This window comes from Aquarana catesbeiana, linkage group LG02 (genome assembly GCF_042186555.1).
Source record: "Aquarana catesbeiana isolate 2022-GZ linkage group LG02, ASM4218655v1, whole genome shotgun sequence".
NCBI lineage: Eukaryota > Metazoa > Chordata > Amphibia > Anura > Ranidae > Aquarana > Aquarana catesbeiana.
The window spans coordinates 273,741,878-273,768,590 of NC_133325.1; the positions used below are offsets into that span (position 1 = coordinate 273,741,878).

The following is a 26,713-nucleotide window of genomic DNA, read 5'->3' on the forward strand; positions in this document are numbered from 1 at the left end:
ACAAACATTTTTTAAACATTGTTTTAGCAGTTTTCTTTTTTAACATACCTTCATCAGAGTAGTACAGTATCACCATAGTGACACTATTAATCTGGGATTTTTTTTTTTTACATTTTGATTGCGGTTACAGTGAGGGAAAAAAGTATTTGATCCCCTGCTGATTTTGTATGTTTGTCCACTGACAAAGAAATGATCAGTCTATAATTGTAGGTTTATTTTAACAGCGAGAGACAGAATAACAAAAATATCCAGAAAAACACATTTCAAAAAAATTATAAATTGATTTGAATTTTAATGAGTGAAATAAGTGTTTGATCCACTATCAGCAGGATTTCTGGCTTCCAGGTGTCTTCTATACAGGTAACGAGCTGAGATTTGGAGCACTCTCTTAAATGGAGTGCTCCTAATCTCAGCTTGTTACCTGTATAAAAGACACCTGTTCACAGAAGCAATCAGAGTCCAATCTCTCCACCATGGCCAAGACTAAAGAGCTGTCCAAGGACAGGGACAAGATTGTAGACCTACACAAGGCTGGAATGGGTTACAAGACCATCTCCAAGCAGCTTGGTGAGAGGGTGACAACAGTTGCTGCAATTGGCAAATGGAAGAAACACAAAATAACTGTCAATCTCCCTCGGTCTGGGGCTCCATGCAAGATCTCACCTTGTGGAGTTTTAATGATTATGAGAACAGTGAGGAATCAGCCTAGAACTACACAAGAAAATCTTGTCAATGATCTGAAGGCAGCTGGGAATATAGTCACCAAGAAAACAATTGGTACCACACTACGCCGCGAAGGACTGAAATCCTGCAGCGCCCGCAAGCCCCCCTGCTCAAGAAAGCACATGTACAGACCTGTCTGAAGTTTGCTAATGAACATCTGAATGATTCAGAGGAGAACTGGGTGAAAGTGTTGTGGTCAGATGAGACCAAAATCAAGCTCTTTGGCATCAACTCAACTTGCCGTGTTTGGAGGAGGAGGAACGCTGCCTATGACCCCAAGAACACCATCCCAACTGTCAAACATGGGGGTGGAAACATTATGCTTTAGGAGTGTTTTTCTGCTAAGGGGACAAGACAATTTTACCGCATCAAAGGGACGATGGACGAGGCCCATGTACCGTCAAATCTTGAGTGAGAACCTCCTTCCATCAGTCAGGGCATTGAAAATGGGTCGTGGATGGGTCTTCCTGCATGACAATGACCCAAAAACACACGGCCAATGCAACAAAGGAGTGGCCTCAAGCAGAAGCACATTAAGGTCCTGGAGTGGCCTAGCCAGTCTCCAGACCTTAATCCCATAGAAAATATGTGGAAGGAGCTGAAGGTTTGGGTTACCATCAGCCTCAAAACTTTAATGACTGGAGAGGATCTGCAAAGAGGTGTGGGACAAAATACCTCCTGAGAAGTGTGCAAACCTGGTGGCCAACTACAAGAAACGTCTGACCCCTGTGATTGCCAACAAGGGTTTTACCACCAAGTACTAAGTCATATTTTGCGAAGGGGTCAAATATTTATTTCACTCATTAAAACGCAAATCAATTTATAACTTCTTTTTAAAATAAGTTTTTCTGGATATTTTTGTTGTTATTCTGTCTCTCACTATTAAAATAAACATACCATTAAAATTACAGCCTGATCATTTCTTTGTCAGTGGGCAAACGTACAAAATCAGCAGGGGATAAAACACTTTTTTCCCTCAGTGTACATTGATCACTGCAATAACAATGTTTTAAACTGTCATGAATGGGTTATATTTATAACAGCTGTGATTACTATTGTGGGCTGTGATTGACACAAAGCTATAACATGGTACATGTGTGCTGTGATTGACCTCTGCAGTAAATGTACTGTGGTGTCAGGTCACCTGAGTCCAGGTGACAGATGCACCCCCCGTTGGGGTCAAAAGTGCACCGCAAGGTAGTGGACCCTATGGCTGACTGCTGCTGATGGAGCTCTAGGTGATTCAGGAGAGCAGGTTTTCTGGAGCACCAACACGGATCACACTGGGAGCTAGAGCATGAGATTTCCCAGGGCGCAGAATCTAAGAGCCAGCGGGTGTTCAGAGGTCCCTAGTGGTGGGGAATGATTTAGCTGCAGTCTGGCTCCAGGTCGCAGCTCACGCTCACAGTAGACTACAGGAAGGTAGAGAGGAAGCAGCAGACTGCGGCAACGAACCATAGTTAGGATAAAGCCAAAGGTCGGGAAACAAGCAGGTAAGGATAGTCAAGGAACACGCCAAGGTAGAGATAAGAAGCAGACAAGGACAGTCAAGAACAAGCCAAGATTGGTAACTAGAACCAGATGTAGAACACACAGCAAGGAGCACACAGAAGACAAACACACAATATTAATCACCAGGGCTGGCTTGCAGTGCACAGGTTAATATAGTGTTCCCTGATAGGGCCAGGGGTGGAGCCATGCTTTGAGGCGAGATTACTTAAGCAGCCAGGTGAAGTGGGGCTGGTCTCTAAGCTGAACACATGGAGAGGTAAGCTGACAAACATTACTGCAGATCCATGACATGTGGTTTCCATCAAGATCTCTGTTAAACATCTACAAACTAGAGCTAAAGGTGCTTGTATCTATCTAAAGCTGGATAAACACATTCAGTTTTTGAGAAGAGGGCTGAAGGAAAAAAAACAAAAAAAACATGACAGATCCCAGCATCAACACATTGATGTGTGATGCAGGGATCTCTTATACTGAGACCTTGTATTCTTGACAAGGGGGACCCCCTCCCCGCCCAAATGCACAGATCAGCACTTGCAGCCATTAGTTGCAAGTGCTGATCGAATGCTGGTTTTCCAGCAAGACCATTAGACCGACTTCTGTTGAATAAACACAGTGGGATATACGTACCAAAAAAAAAAGCGGGCATCGGCTGAACCAGCTGATTTTCAGTTCATGTGCACTGGGCTTGAAAGCTTTTCAAATTCTTTGTAAAACTTGCTGTACATAATGGTTTTGTACAAGCTAAAGCCCATGTAAATAAAGCAGATATACAGTACCTTTTAATAAATATTAATTTAGGTATTTTATTTAAGTCGCAGTTAGCTTCATTATAACTTCAGTCAAAGCATGGTAATGCACTCTGCAAACTAGATGGCAAGCCAGATGTGAAACCGAAGGATGCAACATTTGCCACAACTTTGGGATTACAACTATTTACATCTAAATGTATTTAAATAAAATATCTAGAAATGTAATGCAACAGACTTCCAAGTGATTTTACATCTGTAAGGTAATGAATCTTAATTTTAATATATTTTGCAACATAAACAAAAGTTATGTTTTACTAGACATGATTGCTAGAGTTGAGTTGGATTCTAAATCCTCCAGTCTCATCTCTGAATTGCTATTTGGTTTGCATGGCTTTCCATGTGAGTTTTGTTAATCTTGTTTGGAGCTGTGGTGGTTTATCTGCTGCATGTGGCCTATAGGAGAGGTGCTCAGGCTCTGCAAGTGCAGGCAATTAGACCAAAGTATTTGATATTTAGCAAATTTGTTAGATTCCCCCCAAAAGCTTTTGTTCTCCAAAGATAACACCTGTGCCAAGGGTTCTGCTCAGTTCATACATGTGCATGTTTGACTGAAACAACCATACAATTGTTTTGGAAAGATCTTTCAGAGAAAGATGTTCTGGCAGACAGTCTGACTCACCTCATCTCTGTGGTTTGCCTATGGCTTTGAACACTTTGAACATTTCAAATCTGTTTGTGTATGATAAAATTCAAGGCAGAGTTCAAGCTCAGTAATCATAAGCTTTCAGTCTTTCACATTAACTACTGACAACACAGATAACTAATACCAACACACAAACACACCCAATCACAGTTTAAGTTTTAAAGTGATGTTATATCCAGAGGCTAATAGATCTATGATCCACACAAAACTCTAAATAAAAACAGGGTGGACTTAAAGCTTCACCTTGGTGCCAAAGACGATAAAAAATGCTGTTGAGAGAGAATCTCTCGGGTAAATTTAGTGCACAGCCCTTTCTTCTATGGCACTACAACCCACTTGTTTAAGCTATGCAGAAATAAAGTAACCTAGAACTAATTGGTCTCTACACCATTAGTGTATTCCAGGATAAGATAGTGCTGCGGGAGGGAACACTCACTGTTGTTGATGGAGAAATAGAGCCATTTTCTTTCCTTTAACCAAAGACAATTGTATCGTCTATGGCTTGCTTTAGTCTCTGTGCATTTGTATTTTTTAGAAAGGTTTGCTTTAAGATTTTAAAGTTGGTCATACATAAAAGTGGATTTGCTAGCAATTTCGACCACTTTCGCAAACACAAATAAATGGGTCAAGCTAACATCCCTGCTGCATAAATGAAAAACTGCTGGTGATAGGATGCTTTGATCTATTTGTATATGCTAACAAAACCTAGTTGAAAGTTGTGTAAACTGCTAACGAATTGCCATGTGTATGGCCAGCATAAGTAAATTTACAATTAATGACATTCATAAATGCCATAATGGGAGAAAAACTGATTACACGCATATGATAAATCGATTTCCAGTAGGATGTAAACTTTGTAAGAAACTCCTTTGGGGAAAGTTTTTAACTATCGATTATTTTTTTAGCCCATAGTCAGCCTAGACAGAAATACACCCTCAGCTTCCAGTCCACTGATTGGATGCACTGTGCCCCTTCATTAAATCGATATTAAAGACCATGAACGACTTGGAGACCACTGCCTTAAACGTACCAACAATTCAAAAGCATTCTGTTCTGCTGCACTCAGGCATGCTGACTGTTTAAATCTCCTACTGTCTGTTAGCAGAAGAAATGGGTTTCACACAATGTGTGATAAGGTGAATCAATTTTTTACAGTCTGCTTTCTAGTCTCTTCTTAGGAAGTGTATAAAGAAGAAATATTTAAACTTATATTTTTAGTTAACATTATGGTGACACTTTGATATCAAGAAAATGACATTGTCTATCACAATTGCGCTACTTACAGAAGAAAGAAAAGTGGTTCTTGTATGAAATAAAGAAAAAACAAATGTAAATATCCCACAGTGAGTAAGAAGGTGTGGTGTTTTCATTTGCATGCCAAGGCTGGGCCTTTTAAATATTCCTCCCAAATGACTTCAGCGAATGGTTCAGGTTAGCTGACTCAAATATATTTTGTTACAATCTACCAAATATATTTACTTGCCCAAATTTTTCCATCTGACAGCCTTAACTCCGGGTTTTGTTATGCATTTGGTTTTTGTTTTTTACAACTTGACAAAACCATTGACTTAAAATAAAAAATAAACAAACTGTAATGTATAATGAACAAAGCAATGGAATTCAGTAAATACATAAATATATAAAAAAGTTTCATGTATACAATACTCCAGTCGGTTTTATGAATAAATATCCTTTCGGAAGTTATGCTGCAAAACATTAAAATATGCAAACTCTAAAAATAATTATTTTTTATTGTTATGTATTTAGGTGGTTGTAACTGCTGTACAGTGAAAAGCTATAAACCGGTATTTATAATTACACTTAATAAAGCATAAAAACTATTTGTAATAGTGGCCTATTACTGGTTACATTTTAACTTCTACATCTATATTAAAGAATATTTTTCAATTTAAATTTGAAGCATCAAACTAAAGAGAACAAAGCATATGTTTATTAATAGGGCAGAGATTTGATGAAAGAAAATATCCACCAGTAATGATGATCCTTAATGTTTGATAAATGTAACCTTAATTCTTCACACTTCCACATAAACTGAACTTTATGTGACTGGAAAGACTTTCCTACAGTTAAAATGTTAACATGATGATATTCTGCCTATGACCTAGAATACAAAACTGTGAGACAATAGAAAAGTACAGATGTAAGAGGCCCACCTAGGCTGCTGTGAAAATTCAGAGCATTTCATATCCTTTAGTTCCTCAGTCTTTTAGGATAGCTTTATGTCTGTTCAGAGCATATTTCAATTCTCTCACTGTAAATAGCATGAATTCATCACCCTTCCCTTGAAGTACTTCCTCACATTTCCCGAGAGCCTCCCACCCTCTAGTTTCAGAAGGTGACCTCTGCCTTTCCTCCTGTACCTTGCTGAAACCTTTGATATATTTCAACTTTTTTATTATTATTTTCATTTTCATGTACCCTTTTTCTTCACATAAAAATGTCCTGTGCCATATGTACATTTTTCATTCACTATTTAAATAAAAGACACACTATTATTAAAATATTTAAATTGTGCAGAACTAGATGAGCTTGCATATGAGTCTCATGTCTGAGAATACAGCACAAATAGTTATTTTAAAGCATTAGAAAGCCGAAAAAGAGAATGTTCAACAGACTCCCACATAGGTAGTGCTATGTATTTGATATAGCTCAATAGTATTAGTGGGTTTCAAATTATAAAGTTAAATATTGACTGAAAATCTATTTAATATATAAAATGTTTCAATGCTAACAAATATGCAATCGTTTTTCAACGACAACGCAAGTAATTGATATTTTTATACAGATTCCTTTTTGTTAATATTGCAATGAAAGCATTGGTTTGCTTTCTTCAAATAACATTGTGCTTAATCAACATTATTTTCCAGTATGCTGGAAGAGTATTCTAATACTGGGGGGGGGGTCATTTATTAGAAAAATCATTATCCCTCTATCCCATTACTTTGGTTCCGGAAAATGTACCATCAATGACTAAGGTGAAAGGTAAAAATAGTAAGGTGAAAATAGTAAATCAGCATTTAAAGGTTTTCTTTGTACCATAAAATTCACAGTCATGTTGTTTAACAATGTCCTACCATATCTATGCTAATGAGATCAGGTTCCAAATGCAAGAACTTAGTAAGAAAGCCAGCATTATGCAGCCCACAAATCATCTTTTAATGGCCTTACGGCAATAAACTGATACCTGGTTGGTTACTACACTTGGTCCATTAATGACACTTTTTTTTTTTAATAAGTCCCTCAGTCTACTGTTGGTAAGGTAAATAAAGTCAGTGAAAGTATAAAAAATAAGCAAATTAATTGTTAAAAAAAAAAATAGCTACGTATCGTTAAAGGATACAGAACAGAATTGTGCACAAATTCGTATCCATACATCTAATATCTAAGGTAAACTAAGAGACACAAGCATTAATCTGCATCATTCTCATTTCAAAGCGGTTGCCAGAAAAAGGCAAGCATAACATATTTTGCCAGCAACCCACAGACATTTCTATGTGGAGCACAATATTATACAATACAAAAAAATTTTAGGGTGAAAATTTGTATGTTTATCTGCAATAAAACAAAAGTCATAAATAAAGGTGGTGTGTTGTATACTAACCTTTTTTTAGGAACACGTTTTTATTATTAACATAATAAACAAAAATATGCTTTTTCAAAAGAGAAATTAAACAAAACACATACAAATGCTGTGCTTATTAAATGTCACAAAATATTGTTTATTTAAAACGCATTGCTATTGCTTACCATGTCCCCAGGCTTAACAGAAACAGCAACCACTGTTCCAGGCATTGGTGATCTCAGAATGCTACTAGTATCTTCTTCCACCTTCTCCGGCATGTACTTGTTCAGCTCAGCTGCATGCTTTGGCAGCACTTGCAGTTTGTACTAGAATTAACAAAATAAATTAAATAATTAGATTTAATATCCACAAGAAGATAAACAATCACATATTCTGCTGGTACAAGGGCAAGTATTTTCTACTGTTCTACATTTATTTTTAGTCCTCTAAACAAACCTGATTACAGAAACCTCTTATATTGGAATTAGCCATTTGATAGCAGGGAAATGTCATTTTGCAGCAGCTTGTTAAAGCAATATAACCTTGAAAATTTTTTTTGTGTGGTTTTCTAGAAATAATTTTCACATGCATAAGGCACAAAAGCATGGTATTGCATTAACCCTATTAATTTTGATATTCTAAAAAATATCAATTTTTAAAATTCTAGTATATTTTATATTTAAAAGAAAAGGTGTAGTTCCCCTAAAACTGATTTAAGACCATTCTAGGTTATTTTTTTCTAAGTCAAAATGAATGAGTTTCAAAATGTTAATGAAAGAACACATTATTTATTTTAGGATGTCTCCAGCTTATTGGTCTATACTAGAACATTTGAGCATTGCTGGTCTTTTTCTCCCAGTGAAATGCTCATTATGCCTATTCCCAACATTTGTTCTTCAGTGTGGTTGAGAGCCAACTTTTGACTTGACCAGGCTGCCAGTAGATGGCAGTACATCTCTTTGCGTAATATTGTTAGTTGGCACATGATCTAGAATAGGAAAACTGATAGCAATAGGGATTTTAAAGTGAACATATATACAGTCGAATGCTGATCTTTATTTGGCTGCGTTTTTATATCTGAAAGGCTGGCATGTTTTGGGGACACCCTGCTCTAAATATCTAAGTTAATAAACTAGATTACATTTTATTACCCTCATGCGTCTATTTCTAATATGAAATGTAATCATTTTTTTGAACTCATGTGGACTTCATATGCAAAATCCTCCTCATTAATTTCACACAGCACGTAAAATACAGATAAATGCTGATACAAAATTATGTACAATATATATCGCTGAAATGCATAACAGTACATCATAAGCAGTATGCTATTTCTTGTATCACTATCTAAAATAGTGTTTAGTTTTTTTTTATCATTATATGAAAGGTATAAATACTTTTGAAACTTTTTTTCCCAGTGACCTCAGTCAATTTTATAAAGAAGAAAATGGCTAATCTCTAGTAAAGCTGTTAAGATTTGATAACAGGTTGCTTGTCCAATTTCACTAATCTGACAGTGTGAATAATAACATCTTCGACGTAGATTTTTTTTTTTTTCTCTTGAGTATGTGTTTTGCAATCAAGTAATACAAGTGTCTGCCAGATTCTGAAGGATATGATCCTTAAGCAAAATTACAGTTCAAATAAAAGCTTTTTGCTCCAATTAAAATTTGCCTGACTCAGAAGTGGTGGGGAAAAAGCAAGCAGAGTGCATTTTCCTGTCAATCTAATAAACATTCTGTGTAGAGGGAGTATTTATCAAAGATAAATTGTACTTAAAAGTCTTTCATTAAACCTATAGGGGGGAATATAATTACACAAAATTGCACAGTTTTGGGATCTGTGTATGTCGTCTGGATTCAGCTTATACTATGAAAATAGTAAAATATCAGGGGGGAAAAGAACTCCATAATTATTAGACTCTGGTCTGGAATGATAATGCATGTGTTTTTTATTTTTTTTTATTTTCAAGAATCGTGACAAACAGAATGCCTTTACATCGGTTTACATCTTAAAAAAACACCTCTGCTATGTAAACATTTTTGTTGATAATTTTAATTGCTGTGGTTTGAAATGAAAACTAGGCATTTAAGTTAGCAAGTATCTAAATGTCATAATGAACAACCTTTTGTGTACATTATATATACAATAGGCTAAATTACAGCGCTTGAAGAAGGTGAAAGTGCAGCACTATAAATATATACTAAACAGACAAGAAGTAATCTATTTTCAGTGTTACAGTTGGTAAAGGCTAATGTTTTGTTCACTTTATCTTGACTTTTCCCACAGTGACTTAGTTGTTTTTTTAGATGCAGCAGGCATATTATAGTTTTAGTCAATTCAAAGCAAACACATTTATTCAATATCATGATGCAAACAGCCATGGTGTGCAATAACTCATGGCAACCTGAATTTAGCAACTTCAAGAAGAAAAAATAAATAAAAAAAGAAACAATAATTATTTCAGAACTATTTATAAGGGAGAGACAATGCTGTTAACATTGTAAACTAATGACCATAAAATTAAATCCATTCAAATAATCTAGAAGATAAATTACATACATAGAAAACATATGGAATATTTCCAAAAGTCCATTGCTTCTTATCACATCTACCACCTTGGATTTTCCACCAGCAGCATTTGTGATATGTTGTTAACAAATGTTAAAATTAGATTGTAGCCTTCATTCATTAAATCCATCGCATATAGGCAAATGTGGTGAGCAACCCACCAGTGAATTTGCATTTACCACTTTATAAATATTTCCTACAGTATGGCCTGCACATAACAAAAAAATATTTTCTAAGTAGTTTTTAGTCAGGCAATAAGTTATATATATTATTTCACAAACATTTCATATGTACAAATTTAAAGATCACCCAAATCAAATTCTTGACAAAATCAGCATATTGTTACTCCAGGTTTTAAATCTACTTCACTGACCTAAATAGACTGTGTAAGGATTTTTTTGATAGATATATATATATAAAAAAATTTTTTTCATTTTTCTTTACATATTATGGTTAGAGTTTCTTATTTTTTTTTGTCTGGTGGAACTTTAGGCTCCCTTTTACATGGTATGCCATTTCGCTTTAATTCCTTTTACAGAGCTCAATAGCTAAAACTGACTTCACCCCCACAAAATAGCCAAACATTCAAAAGCCTGTGCAAAAAAAATCTTACATTAGAAAAGGTATATATAAAAAAACTGATTGCAGGTATTTTGTGCCTTCCAAATGCTTCATGGGAGTTTAGGTCATTAGTCTTCTAGCCCCAATATGTGAGACCATCTATTGCATTTTTGTTGTGGGACCACCCATGGGACAGTGAATTTTTTACTTTTAGATTTTCGGTAGCTCTCTTAACTAAACCCTTCTTGAGCAGCTTCACTTATTTCTGTTGTTCGCGTAGGCAGTAATAGGGAAGGAATAGAAGTGTTATTATGACACTTTCACTCCAAAAGAAAAAAAAAATGCTTATACTGAACAAAAGTTCAGTTCTTATCAACTGATGCTTTCCAAATTTGAGGCACTTAAATCATGTGGAGTGCCTCAAAATTATATTATATCAGAATGCACAATATATTTTCTTTGAATAATATTTTAAAAGAACATGATTACAAAGTCCCACAACAAATGAAAATAGGTCCATTTATTTTATCATGCATCAGACAGTGCTTTAAATCATATTAGTCATGTAGGAAACCAGATCACAGTTTCAAACTGCAGATTAAAGCAAAGGCAGAAAATATTTTTAAGCCCTAGCTACATAGATGACTTTGAAGAGTTTTTCAGTCATGGAGTTCACAACTATTAAAGAAATGATAAATGATTCTCTATAATACCCTATGTGTTCTACAGTAAAATAATTTGCAGTTGTCTTGTGACCGTACTAAATGTTAATGAAAAATAGGCTGGAATGTTGATCCATTACTTTCTGGTACAACAATTTTTATTGATGATTTGAGAATGACAAAACTACTGATTAACTATGCAGGGGGATCATAACAAAAGGAAATGAAGTAGAAACAGATAGGGAGGAAGAGGAATGGGGGCTAAAGGGTTTAGGTAGGGTTCCCGTAGCTTGGGTGTAGATAGAGTCGGAATGTTGATCCATTACTTTGTGCACTACAAGGTATTTATGCAAACACTAAGCGGTTTCACCCAAGATTTACCCATTGCACATAAGCTTTATTCTGGAACATAAGTGAATCTTGCAGAAAAAGTATTAATAGGCCCCAAAATCTCTTACATACCACGCTTGATTTTTGAAAGCTGGTATAAAAGAAAAGTGGAAGAAAAAAAACACTAGTGAGTTTAACATTATTGTATGTATGTGTATAAATTCTTCTTGGTCTACATAATAGTGGGCATGAAGGGTTGTGTCCTTTGTCTATACACATTGTGCCAAGGTAGGAAGGAAGATATGTTGATCAAGTAAAACTTTAGTTTACATGTGTAGTCTTCTCCAGGGTGGATTTGATGTAAACCAAGTCGATTTAAATCACTAGTAAGAAGGCTTGATTTAAATCAACTCAATATAAATCATAATTATTAAAGAGCAACTGTTATCTGTTCTGCAGCGGCTCCTCCTCTGACCCGCTGTTAACTCACCGACAGTCTCATTCACTTTAATGGGATGGCTGGTATTGTGGCAGTGACACAACAATGTGAGGGATGTGGCGGCAGCAGGTGAGTGGATGAACGCTAACAGGCGCTGCCATGATGAATCTGAAATGACAGGTGCTCTTTAAATGTAAGCACTTATTCTTGCTGGTAGTTATAATTTTTAATATTTGCAAACAAAATGAAGGTTTCCTACTTAGAATAATAAGATGTCATGTTAGTAAAATAGCGATATCAGGATCGATTCATACAGTTTGTAGTGTACATAGATTTGCAAAACAATAGGATAAAGGAATATTCCTGAACTTTGTTTTATCTCATGGTTACTGTGAAATTGTGTGAATGCATCAATGTAGTGCATTTTATCTCAGTTTGCAGAGCTTGGATTCATTGAATTAGTTAAATATTGCAGAATATACAGCCTCATACTACATAACTAAGCTTCATTTCATGCGGAATTATTAATGTATCTTAAATAGTAAACTATCTTTAGATATATTTTTACTCCAAAAGCATTTTATTAAAATACATTTATTAAAAATCAAAAAATCAGATTTCAATAAAAAAAAAAATCAGATATTTTAGATTATTTTTTTTTACAAAATCATTGATTTTTATCCACCCTGGTCTTCTTCTAAATTCTATTCAATTTGAATATCTTATGAAGCAAAACACCTGTCTGAAGCTTTTGGCAAGGCTTTATCTGTCTCTGGATATACTGAATAATGCTATGTTGAGAGTGAATTTAAAGTGTTACTAAACCCACAACAGTAAAACCAATCTGTATATACAGTAAAGCATGCTTGTTATACTCGCTGTGGAACCTAAGGGCTTCCTCTGCATTGTGTAAAACGGCTGTTTAATCCTGTCTTCCCTGAACCCTCTCCCTTCTTCCACTGTCCCCAATCCATCTCCTGATAGTACAGAGCCTTTGGAGGCACTCTGCACATGCTCAGTTTGGTGAGTACAGCTAGAGTTTTTTTTTTTCTTGGGAGGGTGCATGTTATCAGTACAGGGCCAATCAGCACTGTCCAGACAGAGGGTCAGGGGTCCTGCAGCCTCAAAGGACAGTCAGAGTAGAATGAAAACTCTTCCTACAAGCTTTAACCAGACACTGATAGAAGTCACACGACTGCTATATACTGCTGATGAGAGAAGGTATTTAGCAGTTAATATTTACTAAAATAAATCCATGTTCTGTGGGGGACCAGATGTAGTGAATGCAGAGTCCTGGGTTTAGTAATACTTTAAAGTACACCGATCAATAGATAAATAAAAGACCATCATTATTCGTCAGCTTCTGAAAATACTAATTGCTTGGGTTTATCGAGTATAAATATGATTAAGTCACAAACCTGGAGCTACTATAAAATTAGTGTAAAAAATAAGTGTCAGTGTTCCCTGTTTACTTCCAGGTATGTACCTCAAAAAGCATTACTGCTAAAGCTTCAGCATAGCAGCTACGGTATTAAACATTCTCAAAAAGAAAGGACAGCAATGGCAACCTCATAACTTTTGTATAGCTGAACTTTAAACTTAATCTGGATGCTGAAACACTTTGCAGAATGGTGTTACATTTGCAGGTCCACATATTTGTTCTTGATGATGGCTTTCTTTAAAACATTAAACAGTTTAGGCTATTAATATGCATTTTTTTTAAATCAAATGATAATTTAGGGTTTCCTAGTAGTGGCTTAGACCTACGCAAACAAGAATCAGTTGTGATATATTTTGTTTTAATATTCTGCTGGGGACTTTAATAATGTATGTATTTGTGATCATTTCCCTGTATGTAGGTCTATGTCACATAAGCACTGTACAGTTTAAGAAACGAACATTCTACATCAATATAAATACACAGAAAACTACAGTTTAAAAACCTTAAATGACATTGGATTAAATATTGAACGGATTAAATATTTAAACATTAAATTTTGAAATGTTTTGTTTCAATGCAAAATTGTATGTGATTCAAACATATATGTGACAAAATTACACAAACTTTAACATAATAGATGTGAATGGATATTAAGCAATGTGCTAATATAGTGACTGCACTACACACAAATGTCCAAATTGAACGAAATGATGAAATACAGTCCAATTAGGTTTGTGATCGAATACACATGTGAGAAGTTCCTGGCATTCCTGGGAACCTTGGAGTGAAACAAGGCTTGTTGGGTTCAAACCACCCAATGGGGGACAGCATTGGGTGGTTTGAACCCAACAAGCCTTGTTGACTTGGGTGGTATATGCCCCGCCAAGTCAATATTATCTCGTAAGCCCCCTCCCTCTTTCACGGTAGTGGTGTTTGCTTCCATTTTTTCACTCCAAGGTTCCCAGGAATGTCAGGAACCTCTCACATGTGTATTGGATCACAAACCTAATTGGACTGTATTGCATCATTTCGTTCAATTTGGACATTTGTGTGTAGTGCAGTCACTATATTAGCACATTGCTTAATATCCATTCACATCTATTATGTTAGAGTTTGTGAATTTTGTCACATATATGTTTGAATCTCATACAATTTTTCCCTTTTTTTTGCAATCATAGCGCTACACTTATTTATTTTCTACCTACTTAGCTCTTTGTCTACAGCCGTGCCGGCTGCTGGATTGTGGGGTCACAGCGCAGTATACACTTTTCATTATTCACTAATTGTTTCAATGCATATCCAATAATCCACTGATATCTGTGCTCATAGGGAAAAGGTCTGGATGCTGAACTCATCACCAACCATCTTGCTCTAATGAAGTAAAATAAGCCCTTTAAATCACCACTACACAAATGATCAGATGTAAACATCTCAACTAACATGATCAGATGTTGACTAGGATGTACAGGCTTTTCAGGACAATATTTCAATCTCTCGAGAGTTATACAACTGGCAGAATCGAGGCTGTTGACTGCCCAAGCTCTTCAGTGAAAAGAAAACAATTAACAGGAGAAAGTAGAGATGTCAAAGTTCAGATAAAGAGAGGCTGGCTGGATTGATCAGTAGACAAAGGAATGCTTTAAAAGAGTTTTCATACATTTTGTTAATTACAAGAATTATTGTACAACATATTGAAACACATTATTAGTCAAAGTTTTAACTGATAAAAAAAAATTATACAATGCACGTGGTCAAAGCTTAGTAATAAGGTCTCATGACAGATTTAAGGTGCCTATGGGGGCCTTAGATGATAAGTGCACTGTCAGCATGCTGCTGATCTTAACAGGTTTGGGTCCTCAAACAGTAATCTCATGGTCAATCAATATCAGGGAAAGGAATCCATAAACATCCCGATCATCAAAGTCAGCAGAATTGGGGGACTATTATCTAATCTCTAACGAGCTGTTATAATATTAAAAATTCTCGGACCGACACAGAGCTTACTGCACAGTGAGTTTGCTCAGATTTGGACTATGGTTTTTGCGAGGAGCAATGGTAAAGCTTTTGTTCAAACTTTTAATTTCCAAATGTAGAAATTACCCATTCAACTGCTATGCAGAGCTATGCTGATAGAGGCAGGGGGGAAAAAAAAAAACACTCCATCCTGGCTGTATCATTAAGGCACACTGAGTACCTCAAAACTAAAGTTACAAAAATCCTTATAGTTTTCTATTAAAAGCAGCCACACTAGAAAGCCTGTCCTGCCAGCATGCTGCAAATTGAGACTGTTGCTCTCTGTGTGGAAGTAGTGATCTCTTTGCAAAGGACTGACACTCCCCCCTCTGCTGACTTAAGGGGGGTACACACTATAAGAAAATTGGGTGAACGATCCAGTCGGAACCAAGGAAGGAAATAATATACAAAGATTTTCATATGAGAAAGGTTTTTGTTCTTGTTTATTTTTTCTGATCATGCGCAGTCTTTCGTTTCTGATTTTTCTTGCACGAAACTCGTATGAAAATGGTACACATTAAACAAGGATTGTTCGTTTGGTTCCCGTATGAGAACATTTTTGGAGTGTGCCCCTTCGGGAATTTTTGTTCAGGTTGGAATCGGCTGTCAAAACTTGGACACTATCAGAAAATTGTAGGATCATTCCTCGGACGAAAGTGTTTGCCCGATTTTCTTATAGTGTGTATGAGCCTTTAAGAGCCAGAGTGCTCCGATCAACAGGAAGCATGAGCTTTGCTGATTGCAGAGCTAGAAGTCTGACTTAAGTGGGGTACACACTATAAGAAAATAGGGCAAGCGATCATCCGATTTTCCTCATCGTTTCACAGCAAGTCGAAACCAAGAAAGGAAATAAAGTACAAAAATTCTCGTACAACAAAGGCTTTTTTTTTGGTGTTTTTTGTTTTTGATCATACGCAGTCTTTCGTTTCAAATTTTTCTCGTATGAAAATCGGACAAAAATAGTACACATTAAACGGAAATCGTTAGTTTGGTTCCCATACAAAAAAAATTGGCGTTTGTCCCTTTGGAAATTTTCGTTCAGAAGGTCTAAATCGGCTGTCGAAAGTTGTGTACACATCATCAGAAAACTATACGATCGTTACTCGGACAAACACATTTGCCCAATTTTCTTATAGTGTGTACGAGCCTTTAGTAAGGGCTATGTCAGACCTCAGCAATAAGACCAAGACCAATGTTTCTCCACAGAGAAGAGGTCCCACTCTGCAGCTGCTAGCAGGCCCAGGCTTTTCTACTCAGGCTGTGGCTGCTTTAGAAAGAAAACAAACTGTAAGACACAGAATACCATTTGTTTTGATGCACCTGGAATGTATTTAGCTAATCTACACTAAAGTTTCAATAAGAGCTTTAAAATTAGTATTTTTTTTTTTTTTGATTCACACTTACCCAGGTGGATGCAGCATTGGTTCGATGCTGCATGTGTCCCCTGGCGCCTCTAACACTGAGAACTGAGCGATCGAACACTGCCAAACGCTTGATTCTCACAGCTCTCTGCTCTGCCCTCTCCTCGCTCACTGGAGCGTTGGGCTGTGGAGGGGCAGGAGTGGCTGGCTCAGGCTCTCAGCGCCTCGCTGAGAGGCTGAGACGGGTGCTGGTCCAGGGATCTGGGCGTATCCCGACTCCATAGTCGCGATGATGCCCATGCCTGGACCGACTCTGTGACGTCAGCAGAGAGTGGACTTCAGCCCGCTTTCTGCTGGAAACAGGTCACAGGAGTGCAAAACGAACCGCACTCCTGTGATCCATAGAAGTACAGCCAAATGAGCTTTGGCTGTACTTCTCCTTTAACCACTTATGGACCGCCAGCTGTCGTTATACGTCAGCACTTTGATGAGGTATATGATAGTTATGACAGCAGATAGCTGCCATAACACCAGTATCCTCTCCTTCAGCGGGAGGTCCTCTTTCAGATAAAAGTGGTCTCAGTGGCTTTTATTTTGGGTGGGAGAGGGCCCCCCTCCTGCCGCACTCCGGTGGTCTCAGCCACTTACCGGATGTTTACATCCCTTGTAATAGGAATAAAAGTGACCCTTTGTTTTTTTTTCTTTTAAAGGACAGTGTCCAAATAAAAAATAAAAAGTAAAATAAATAAGAAAAAAAAAAAAAAGTAAAGCGCCCTGTCCCAACGAGCTTGTGCGCAGAAGTGAATGCATACGTGAGTAGTGCTCGCATATTAAAACGGTGTTCAAACCACACATGTGAGGTAGGCAATCCTTAGAGCGAGAGCAATAATTATAGCCCTAGACCTCCTCTAACTCAAAACTGGTAACCTGTAGAAATTTTTAAACGTCGCCTATGGAGATTTTTAAGGGTAAAAGTTTGTCGCCATTCCACGAGCGGGTGCAATTTTGAAGCGAGACATGTTGGATATCAATTCACTTAGAGTAACATTATCTTTGACAATATTAAAAAAAAAATTGGGCTAACTTTACTGTCTTATTTTTTTTAATTAAAAAAATTGGGCTTGTAGGACAGCTGCGCAAATACGGTGTGACAGAAAGTATTGCAACAATGTCCATTTTATTCACTAGGGCGTTAGGAAAAAAATATATAAATGTTTGGAGATTCAAAGTAATATTCTAGCAAAAAAAAATGATTGTAACTTGTAAACACTGAGTCTGAAAAATAGGCCCGGTCCTTAAAGCGGGGGTCCACCTATCTATCATTTTTTTTTTTGGAGTTCATTCACAAACTTTTCTTCTCATGATTATCTATTCACATGTTCTGTGTAATAAGTCCGCCTGTGTCCGATTTCGTTGTAAAGAATAAACTTATAAAATTCACTGAAGGCGGTTTCCATCTTCACTGTGGGCATTTGAAGCCCACAAGCATGTATTTCCTGGATGCGGTGAATGCTGTGCTCCCAGCATTCACCGAGATGTTGTGATGACGCTGTTGCACAATGCATGCTGGGAAGCCTGAGACTAGCTCCCAGGGGACTGTGGGAGGTCTGGGAGAGGCTAGAAACACGCCTACTCCCATGGGAGGAAAACCAGGAAGTGCTAAGAAGATTAGAAAAAAAAAAAAGGTAATTACGGCAATTTAAATTTTTTTACACAGCATGTCAGCATCTAGGCAAGGAAGAGAATGCATAGAGATAATGTTCAAAATTTGGGTGGAACCCCGCTTTAAGTGATTAAAGAGCCAGGAATAGTACTGAGGAAAATTGTATAGTATTTAAATGCATACCAACTACAACAAGAAGATTATACTAGTGCATTTTTATTTACAGTATTTCACAAAAGTGAGTACACCACTCACATTTTTGTAAATATTTTATTATATCTTTTCATGTGACAACACTGAAGAAATGACACTTCGCTACAATGTAAAGTAGTGAGTGTACAGCTTGTATAACAGTGTAAATTTGCTGTCCCCTCAAAATAACAACACACAGCCATTAATGTCTAAACCACTGGCAACATAAGTGAGTACACCCCTAAGTGAAAATGTCCATATTGGGTCCAAATCGCCATTTTCCCTCCCCGGTGTCACGTGACGTTAGTCTTACAAGGTCTCAGGTGTTAATGGAGAGCAGGTGTGTTAAATTTCGTGTTATTGCTCTCACTCCCTCATATTAGTCGCTGGAGGTTCAACATGGCACCTCATGGAAAAGAACTCTCTGAGGATCTGAAAAAAAGAATTGTTGCTCTACATAAAGATGGCCTAGGCTATAAGAAGATTGCCAAGATCCTGAAACTGAGCTGCAGTACGGTGGCCAAGACCATACAGTGGTTTAACAGGACAGGTTCCACTCAGAACAGGACTCGCCATAGTCAACCAAAGAAGTTGAGTGAACGTGCTCAGCGTCATATCCAGAGGTTGTCTTTGGGAAATAGATGTATGAGTGCTGCAAGCATTGTTGCAGAGGTTGAAGGGGTGGGGGGTCAGCCTGTCAGTGCTCAGACCATACGCCACACACTGCATCAAATTGATCTGCATGGCTGTCATCCCAGAAGGAAGCCTCTTATAAAGATGATGCATAAGAAAGGCGGCAAACAGTTTGCTGAAGAGAAGCAGACTCAGGACATGGATTACTGAACTATGTCCTGTGAGATACTGTATGTTAAAGTGGCACAAAACTCAGCAGTTTCCTTTATTCCAGTGTTTCCCAATGTTAGCCTTCAAGCTCACCCAGCAGGTCGTGTTTTGACACTTTCCATCATTATATAAAGCAGCTGTAAAATTGACTATGAAAAGTAAAGGAAAGCCTGAAAGCTTGACCTGTTGATGGGAATAGAGCTTTAGAAACACTGATTTCTTCCTTCCTTACTAGTCTAGATATGTTAAACTAGAGCAGTGATATGCAATTAGCGGACCTCCAGCTGTTGCAGAACTACAAGTCCCATGAGGCATAGCAAGACTCTGACAGCCACAAGCATGACACCCAGAGGCAGAGGCATGATGGGACTTGTAGTTTTGCAACAGCTGGAGGTCCGCTAATTGCATATCCCTGAATTAGAGGGCAGTTGAAAACACTGCAATAATTTTTTGGAACATACTTATCTATTTACACTCCAAATAAAAGGCTAAACTTCTATGGCCTCCGATTCCCATTAACCATTCTCAGATCAGGTAGTAACATACAACAGTTATAGACAAGCACATGGGGGTTATTTACTAAAGGAAAATACACTTTGCACTACAATGTGTCCCTAAAACTGTGACACCATCTGGCAAGTGTGTAATATGATAATCAGCAAGCTAATTCCACTAAAGTAAATGGTTATTGACAATACATGCTCTTACAATTATACTCCATGATTCACAAGAAAAAAAAAAATAACAAAAAAAATTTGCATTATTTATAGCAACAATATTTTGTAAAACATCCGAGACTCCCACATGAAAACGTTTAAGGCCCCTTTCACACTTGCGCAACTTTTCCTCCAACTTTGGACATAAGAGTCACATGACAAGTTGTACCCCATGATAACCATTCATATCTGTGCGACTTCAAGTCGCACCGACTTCAAAGTACTCCCTATACTACTTTGGTCTGACTTTGATGCGAGTCAAGGTCCATAGACCTCATGTTTACACAGGCATTCCCTGAAATTGCGGCAAAATTGTGCGACTTTCAAGTCACGGCAGTGTGAAAGGGGCCTAAAGCAGAACTTCGCTCAAAGCACTTTATATCCTAGGTGAGAATGATTTGTACTCTCCTGAAGCCTCCTTGGCTATGCACATCACATATCCCTGGAGGTATCTGCTTTCACACAGTAGCTGGAGGAGGTTGGATCCGGTGGGGTGTTTTTGGAGACCAGCTGCAAGAAAGAGGAAGAGACTGATGGCTCCCAATGATCTCACAAAGGAAAATGGTGACGCAAGACCTGACGTGCGCAACCTGATGGGTGGATTACAGCAGGACAGCCCTAAATTTCCTGGGCGTGTGAAAATGTTTATTGTGGATACCCCAGCAAAAAAAAAAAGGTAAGAGGGGGATTTAAAAAAATAAAAATAAATAATACTACATAGGGGATGAAGTTTCTCTTTAATGATACACATTAGTTATTTTTTTTAATCTTTAGGCAGAGTGGAGGAGACTTCTATAATTTAGAGCCGGTTCACACTGCTGCGATGCCAGACATCGCATGGGATTCTCATAACATTGCTGTGCAGATCACGTCTGTGTGATGCAAATTCAGCCATACAAACTGCATGGCTGAATTCGCATCACATCCTGAACTCGTGCAGGACCCTTTTTTCTATCTGAATTCATAGTTTGCACTGCGATCCGATCTGGGGGTATCATTAACTTTGTATTGACACTCCCTGCAGTTTGCATAGGGCAGTGTGAACCTCCGTCGATTTAGGTGCCATGCGGGAACCTGCACTGGATTTGCAGGGTTTTTGCATCGCACCAGTGTGAACTGGCCCTTAAGACCTAAACAAAACAAAAAAAAAAAAAAAAAACATACAGCCAACCTTTCAAAGGTTTGTTTTTTGTCTATGCATAGTTGTACTTCAACAGACAACCCCATTATATCACCTTGCTAAGAATGTTTTTCTAGGGAGACAAACTACTACTGTGTTATAAGAAGAGTTTAGATATTCCCAATCATGTTCACTATATGTTCTTTTCAGTCTTTCAGGAAATGAGAGGTAGTTGCACATAAAACGATGACCTACACCCTGTTCCAAATTATTACGCCAATGATATTTTTCTCATTTACCTAAATAATTGATGTAAACAACGGTCAGCATAATTCTCATGTTATCAACTATTAAGAGTACAATTCAAATTTTATTGAACAAACCTACTGAACAGTTTTTCAAAATAAAAAAATAACGCACTGTTCCAAATTACTACGCACAGTAAGTTTCAAAACACTTTATAGGTTGTAAAGAACTGAAAATTGTCATTTTTTGTGTTTGCAGCATATTTACTGAAATCAAAAGCTATTTCAATCAAACTTTGAACATTTAAACTTTTTAAACATTTTAATAGGTCATGTTACATTTTAACATGGGACCCCTTATTTGATAGCAGCTTCACAAGTTTTGCATCCATTGAACTTGTGAGTTTTTGGACAGTTTCTGTGAATTTGTTTGCAAGATGTCAGAATAGCCTCCCAGAGCTGCTGTTTGGATGTAAACTGCCTCCCACCCTCATAGATATTTTGCTTGAGGATGCTCCAAAGGAAAGGTTCTCAATAGGATTGAGGTCAGGGGAGGATGGAGGCCACACCATGACTTTCTCTCTTTTTATCCCCATAGCAGCCATGATTCCGGCCCAAAACATGACTCCACCACCGCCTTGCTGACATCGCAGCCTTGTTGGAACAGGGGTGACTGTCCACCAACCATCCACGGTTGCACGGCACTCATCAGTGAACAGGACTGTTTGAAAATGAGTCTTCATGTATTTTTCTGCCAAATGCAGCCGTTTCTGCTTGTGAGCATTGGTTAGTGGTGGCCGAATGGAAGGTTTATGCACAGTTGCAAGACTCTGGAGGACTCTACACCTTGATGTCCATGGGACACCAGCAGCTTCAAATATCTGTTTGCTGCTAATGGTGTTTTAGCAGCTGCTCTCCTGATCCGATGCATGGATCTGGCAGAAATCTTCCTCAATGTGCCTTTATCTGCACAAAACCCGTCTGTGCTCTGAATCAGCCACAAACTAAGTTTTCGTGAAATATCTAATGTTTTCATACCTCGTCCAAGGCATTGAACTATTTCACTCTTTTCGGCAGCAGAGAGATCCTTTTTTCTTCCCCATATTGTTTGAAAATGGTGCTCTGCTTAGTAATGTGGAACACCCTCCTTAAGTAGTTTTTCTTTTAATTGGGCTCACCTGGCAATCTAATTATCACAGGTGTCTGAGATTGTTTTCAGTGATCAAAAGAGCCCTGAGACACAATGCCATCCATGAGTTAAACTGAAAAACAAAATATTTAATCTTTGTGACACTGAAATAGAATTTGCATAATAATTTGGAGCAGGGTGTAAGAATGCAGTCCAAACATTGAAGTACATATGGAAGCTCCTAGGATTTGCTTGCACTTTATTACATTAACCACTTCACGCAAATCGCCGTACCTGTACATTGGTAATTTGACGCTAAATACCGTTGTAATGGCACCAGCTAACTGCCACAGCCCCGGTATTTTCAGGAATGGCGTGCGGTTCTCTTTATATAAAAGAGGTCTCTGTGGCAAATTTGTCACAAGATCACACCCCTCCCGCTGTGCTCCGGTTGTCTCCGCCTCTTACCGTAGCTGCTGGTTGCGGCAGAGATGATCACGTCTGCTCCCCCCTCACAGCCTGGATGCAGAGTGAGGGAAAGATGGCCCCCACTCGGCTCCACAGCATTGGAGGGTGGAAGCGATGTCAAACGTCACTTTCGCCCAATGCTCTTAAAGGAAAAAAAACATTTTTTTTGTAAGAGAAAAAAAAAAAAAAGACATTTAGATTTTTTTTTTTTTTTAATTGCATTTTACTGTAACTATGAGATCTGAGGTCTTTTTGACCCCAGATCTCACATTTAAGAGGTCCTGTCATGCTTTTTTTCCTATTACCAGGGATGTTTACATCCCTGGTAATAGCAATAAAATTGACCCCAATTATTTTTTTTAACCACTTGAGCCCCGGACCATTATGCTGCCTAAGGACCAGAGGTCTTTTTCCAATATGGCACTGCGTCGCTTTAACTGCTAATTGCGCGGTCATGCAATGCTGTACCCAAACGAAATTTGCGTCCTTTTCTTCCCACAAATAGAGCTTTCTTTTGATGGTATTTGATCACCTCTGCGGTTTTTATTTTTTGCGCTATAAACGGAAAAAGACCGAAAATTTTGAAAAAAAATGATATTTTCTACTTTTTGTTATAAAAAAAAATCCAATAAACTAAATTTTAGTCATACATTTAGGCCAAAATGTATTCGGCCACATGTCTTTGGTAAAAAAAATGTCAATAAGCGTATATTTATTGGTTTACGCAAAAGTTATAGCGTCTACAAACTAGGGTACATTTTCTGTAATTTACACAGCTTTTAGTTTATGACTGCCTATGTCATTTCTTGAGGTGCTAAAATGGCAGGGCAGTACAAAACCCCCCCAAGTGACCCCATTTTGGAAAGTAGACACCCCAAGGAAATTGCTGAGAGGCATGTTGAACCCATTGAATATTTATTTTTTTTGTCCCAAGTGATTGAATAATGACAAAAAAAAAAAAAAAAAAAAAATATTTACAAAAAGTTGTCACTAAATGATATATTGCTCACACAGGCCATGGGCCTATGTGGAATTGCACCCCAAAATACATTCAGCTGCTTCTCCTGAGTATGGGGATACCACATGTGTGGGACTTTTTGGGAGCCTAGCCGCGTACGGGGCCCCGAAAACCAATCACCACCTTCAGGATTTCTAAGGGTGTAAATTTTTGATTTTACTCCTCACTACCTATCACAGTTTCGGAGGCCATGGAATGCCCAGGTGGCACAAAACCCCCCAAAATGACCCCATTTTGGAAAGTAGACACCCCAAGCTATTTGCTGAGAGGCATATTGAGTCCATGGAATATTTTATATTTTGACACAAGTTGTGGGAAAGTGACACTTTTTTTTTTTTTTTTTTTGCATAAAGTTGTCACTAAATGATATATTGCTCACACAGGCCATGGGCATATGTGGAATTGCACCCCAAAATACATTTAGCTGCTTCTCCTGAGTATGGGGATACCACATGTGTGGGACTTTTTGGGAGCCTAGCCGCGTACGGGACCCCGAAAACCAATCACCGCCTTCAGGATTTCTAAGGGTGAAAATTTTTGATTTCACTCTTCACTGCCTATCACAGTTTCGGAGGCCATGGAATGCCCAGGTGGCACAAAACCCCCCCAAATGACCCCATTTTGGAAAGTAGACACCCCAAGCTATTTGCTGAGAGGCATGGTGAGTATTTTGCAGCTCTCATTTGTTTTTGAAAATGAAGAAAGACAAGAAAAAACATTTTTTTTTTTCTTTTTTCAATTTTCAAAACTTTGTGACAAAAAGTGAGGTCTGCAAAATACTCACTATACCTCTCAGCAAATAGCTTGGGGTGTCTACTTTCCAAAATGGGGTCATTGGGGGGGGTTTGTGCCACCTGGGCTTTCCATGGCCTCCGAAACTGTGATAGGCAGTGAAGAGTGAAATCAAAAATTCACGCCCTTAGAAAGCCTGAAGGCGGTGCTTGGTTTTCGGGGTCCCGTACGCGGCTAGGCTCCCAAAAAGTCTCACACATGTGGTATCCCCGTACTCAGGAGAAGCAGCAGAATGTATTTTGGGGTGTAATTTCACATATTCCCATGGCATGTTTGAGCAATATATCATTTAGTGACAACTTTGTGCAAAAAAAAAAAAAAAAAAAAAAAAAAAATGTGTCTCTTTCCCGCAACTTGTGTCGCAATATAAAATATTCCATGGACTCGACATGCCTCTCAGCAAATAGCTTGGGGTGTCTACTTTCCAAAATGGGGTCATTTGGGGGGTTTTGAACTGTCCTGGCATTTTATGCACAACATTTAGAAGCTTATGTCACACATCACCCACTCTTCTAACCACTTGAAGACAAAGCCCTTTCTGACACTTATTGTTTACATGAAAAAGTTATTTTTTTTTTGCAAAAAAATTACTTTGAACCCCCAAACATTATATATTTTTTTAAAGCAAATGCCCTACAGATTAAAATGGTGGGTGTTTCATTTTTTTTTTTCACACAGTATTTGCGCAGCGATTTTTCAAACGCATTTTTTGGGGAAAAAACACACTTTTTTAAATTTTAATGCACTAAAACACACTATATTGCCCAAATGTTTGATGAAATAAAAAAGATGATCTTAGGCCGAGTACATGGATACCAAACATGACATGCTTTAAAATTGCGCACAAACGTGCAGTGGCAACAAAATAAATACATTTTTAAAAGCCTTTAAAAGCCTTTACAGGTTACCACTTTAGATCTACAGAGGAGGTCTACTGCAAAAATTACTGCCCTCGATCTGACCTTCGCGGTGATACCTCACATGCATGGTGCAATTGCTGTTTACGTTTGACGACAGACCGCCGATTGCGTTTGCCTTAGCGCGAGAGCAGGGGGCGACAGGGGTGCTTTTTTTTTTTTTATTATTTTTCTGCTTTTTTTATCTTATTTTTAAACTGTTCCTTTCATATTTTTTTTTTTTAATCATTTTTATTGTTATCTCGGGGAATGTAAATATCCCCTATGATAGCAATAGGTAGTGACAGGTACTCTTTTTTGAAAAAATTGGGGTCTATTAGACCCTAGATCTCTCCTCTGCCCTCAAAGCATCTGACCACACCAAGATCGGTGTGATAAAATGCTTCCCCAATTTCCCAATGGCGCTATTTACATCCGGCGAAATCTAAGTCATAAAATGCTCGTAGCTTCCGGTTTCTTAGGCCATAGAGATGTTTGGAGCCACTCTGGTCTCTGATCAGCTCTATGGTCAGCTGGCTGAATCACCGGCTGCATTCTCAGGTTCCCTGTTGAGACAGGAGAGCCAGAGAAAAACACGGAAGACGGTGGGGGGGGGGGCATTCCCTCCCACGGCTTGTAAAAGCAGTCTAGAGGCTAATTAGCCGCTAGGATTGCTTTTACATGAAAGCCGACCACTGGCTGAAAAGAATGATACCAAGATGATACCTAAACCTGCAGGCATCATTCTGGTATAACCACTCAAAGTCCTGAATGGCGTACCTGAAGACAAAAAAATGGTTAACAATAAAGCACAGTAAACGGTAAAGTATAAAAAATTGCATACCTGAAAAGCAAACATGATAAAACATAACAACAATAAAACATTGCAGAATAGAATACAGTAAAAAAGAGCAGAACAATAGAGAGAGAATAGAGAGAGAGAGATCAATAAAACGACAACTATTTTTTTTTATTTTATATAT

The 26,713-nt window shown here is 37.9% G+C and overlaps 1 protein-coding gene across 1 annotated transcript in view; it reads right to left on the reverse strand.

Moving 5' to 3' along the window:
* The window catches only part of PCCA (propionyl-CoA carboxylase subunit alpha), a 1,163,293-nt gene that overhangs the window by 35,328 nt on the left and 1,101,252 nt on the right, over window positions 1-26,713 (reverse strand). Inside the window, exon 22 of the mRNA XM_073614439.1 lies at window positions 7,456-7,596. Within this exon, the coding sequence (XP_073470540.1) occupies window positions 7,456-7,596 (141 nt within the window). The remainder of the gene's footprint in view (window positions 1-7,455; window positions 7,597-26,713) is intronic.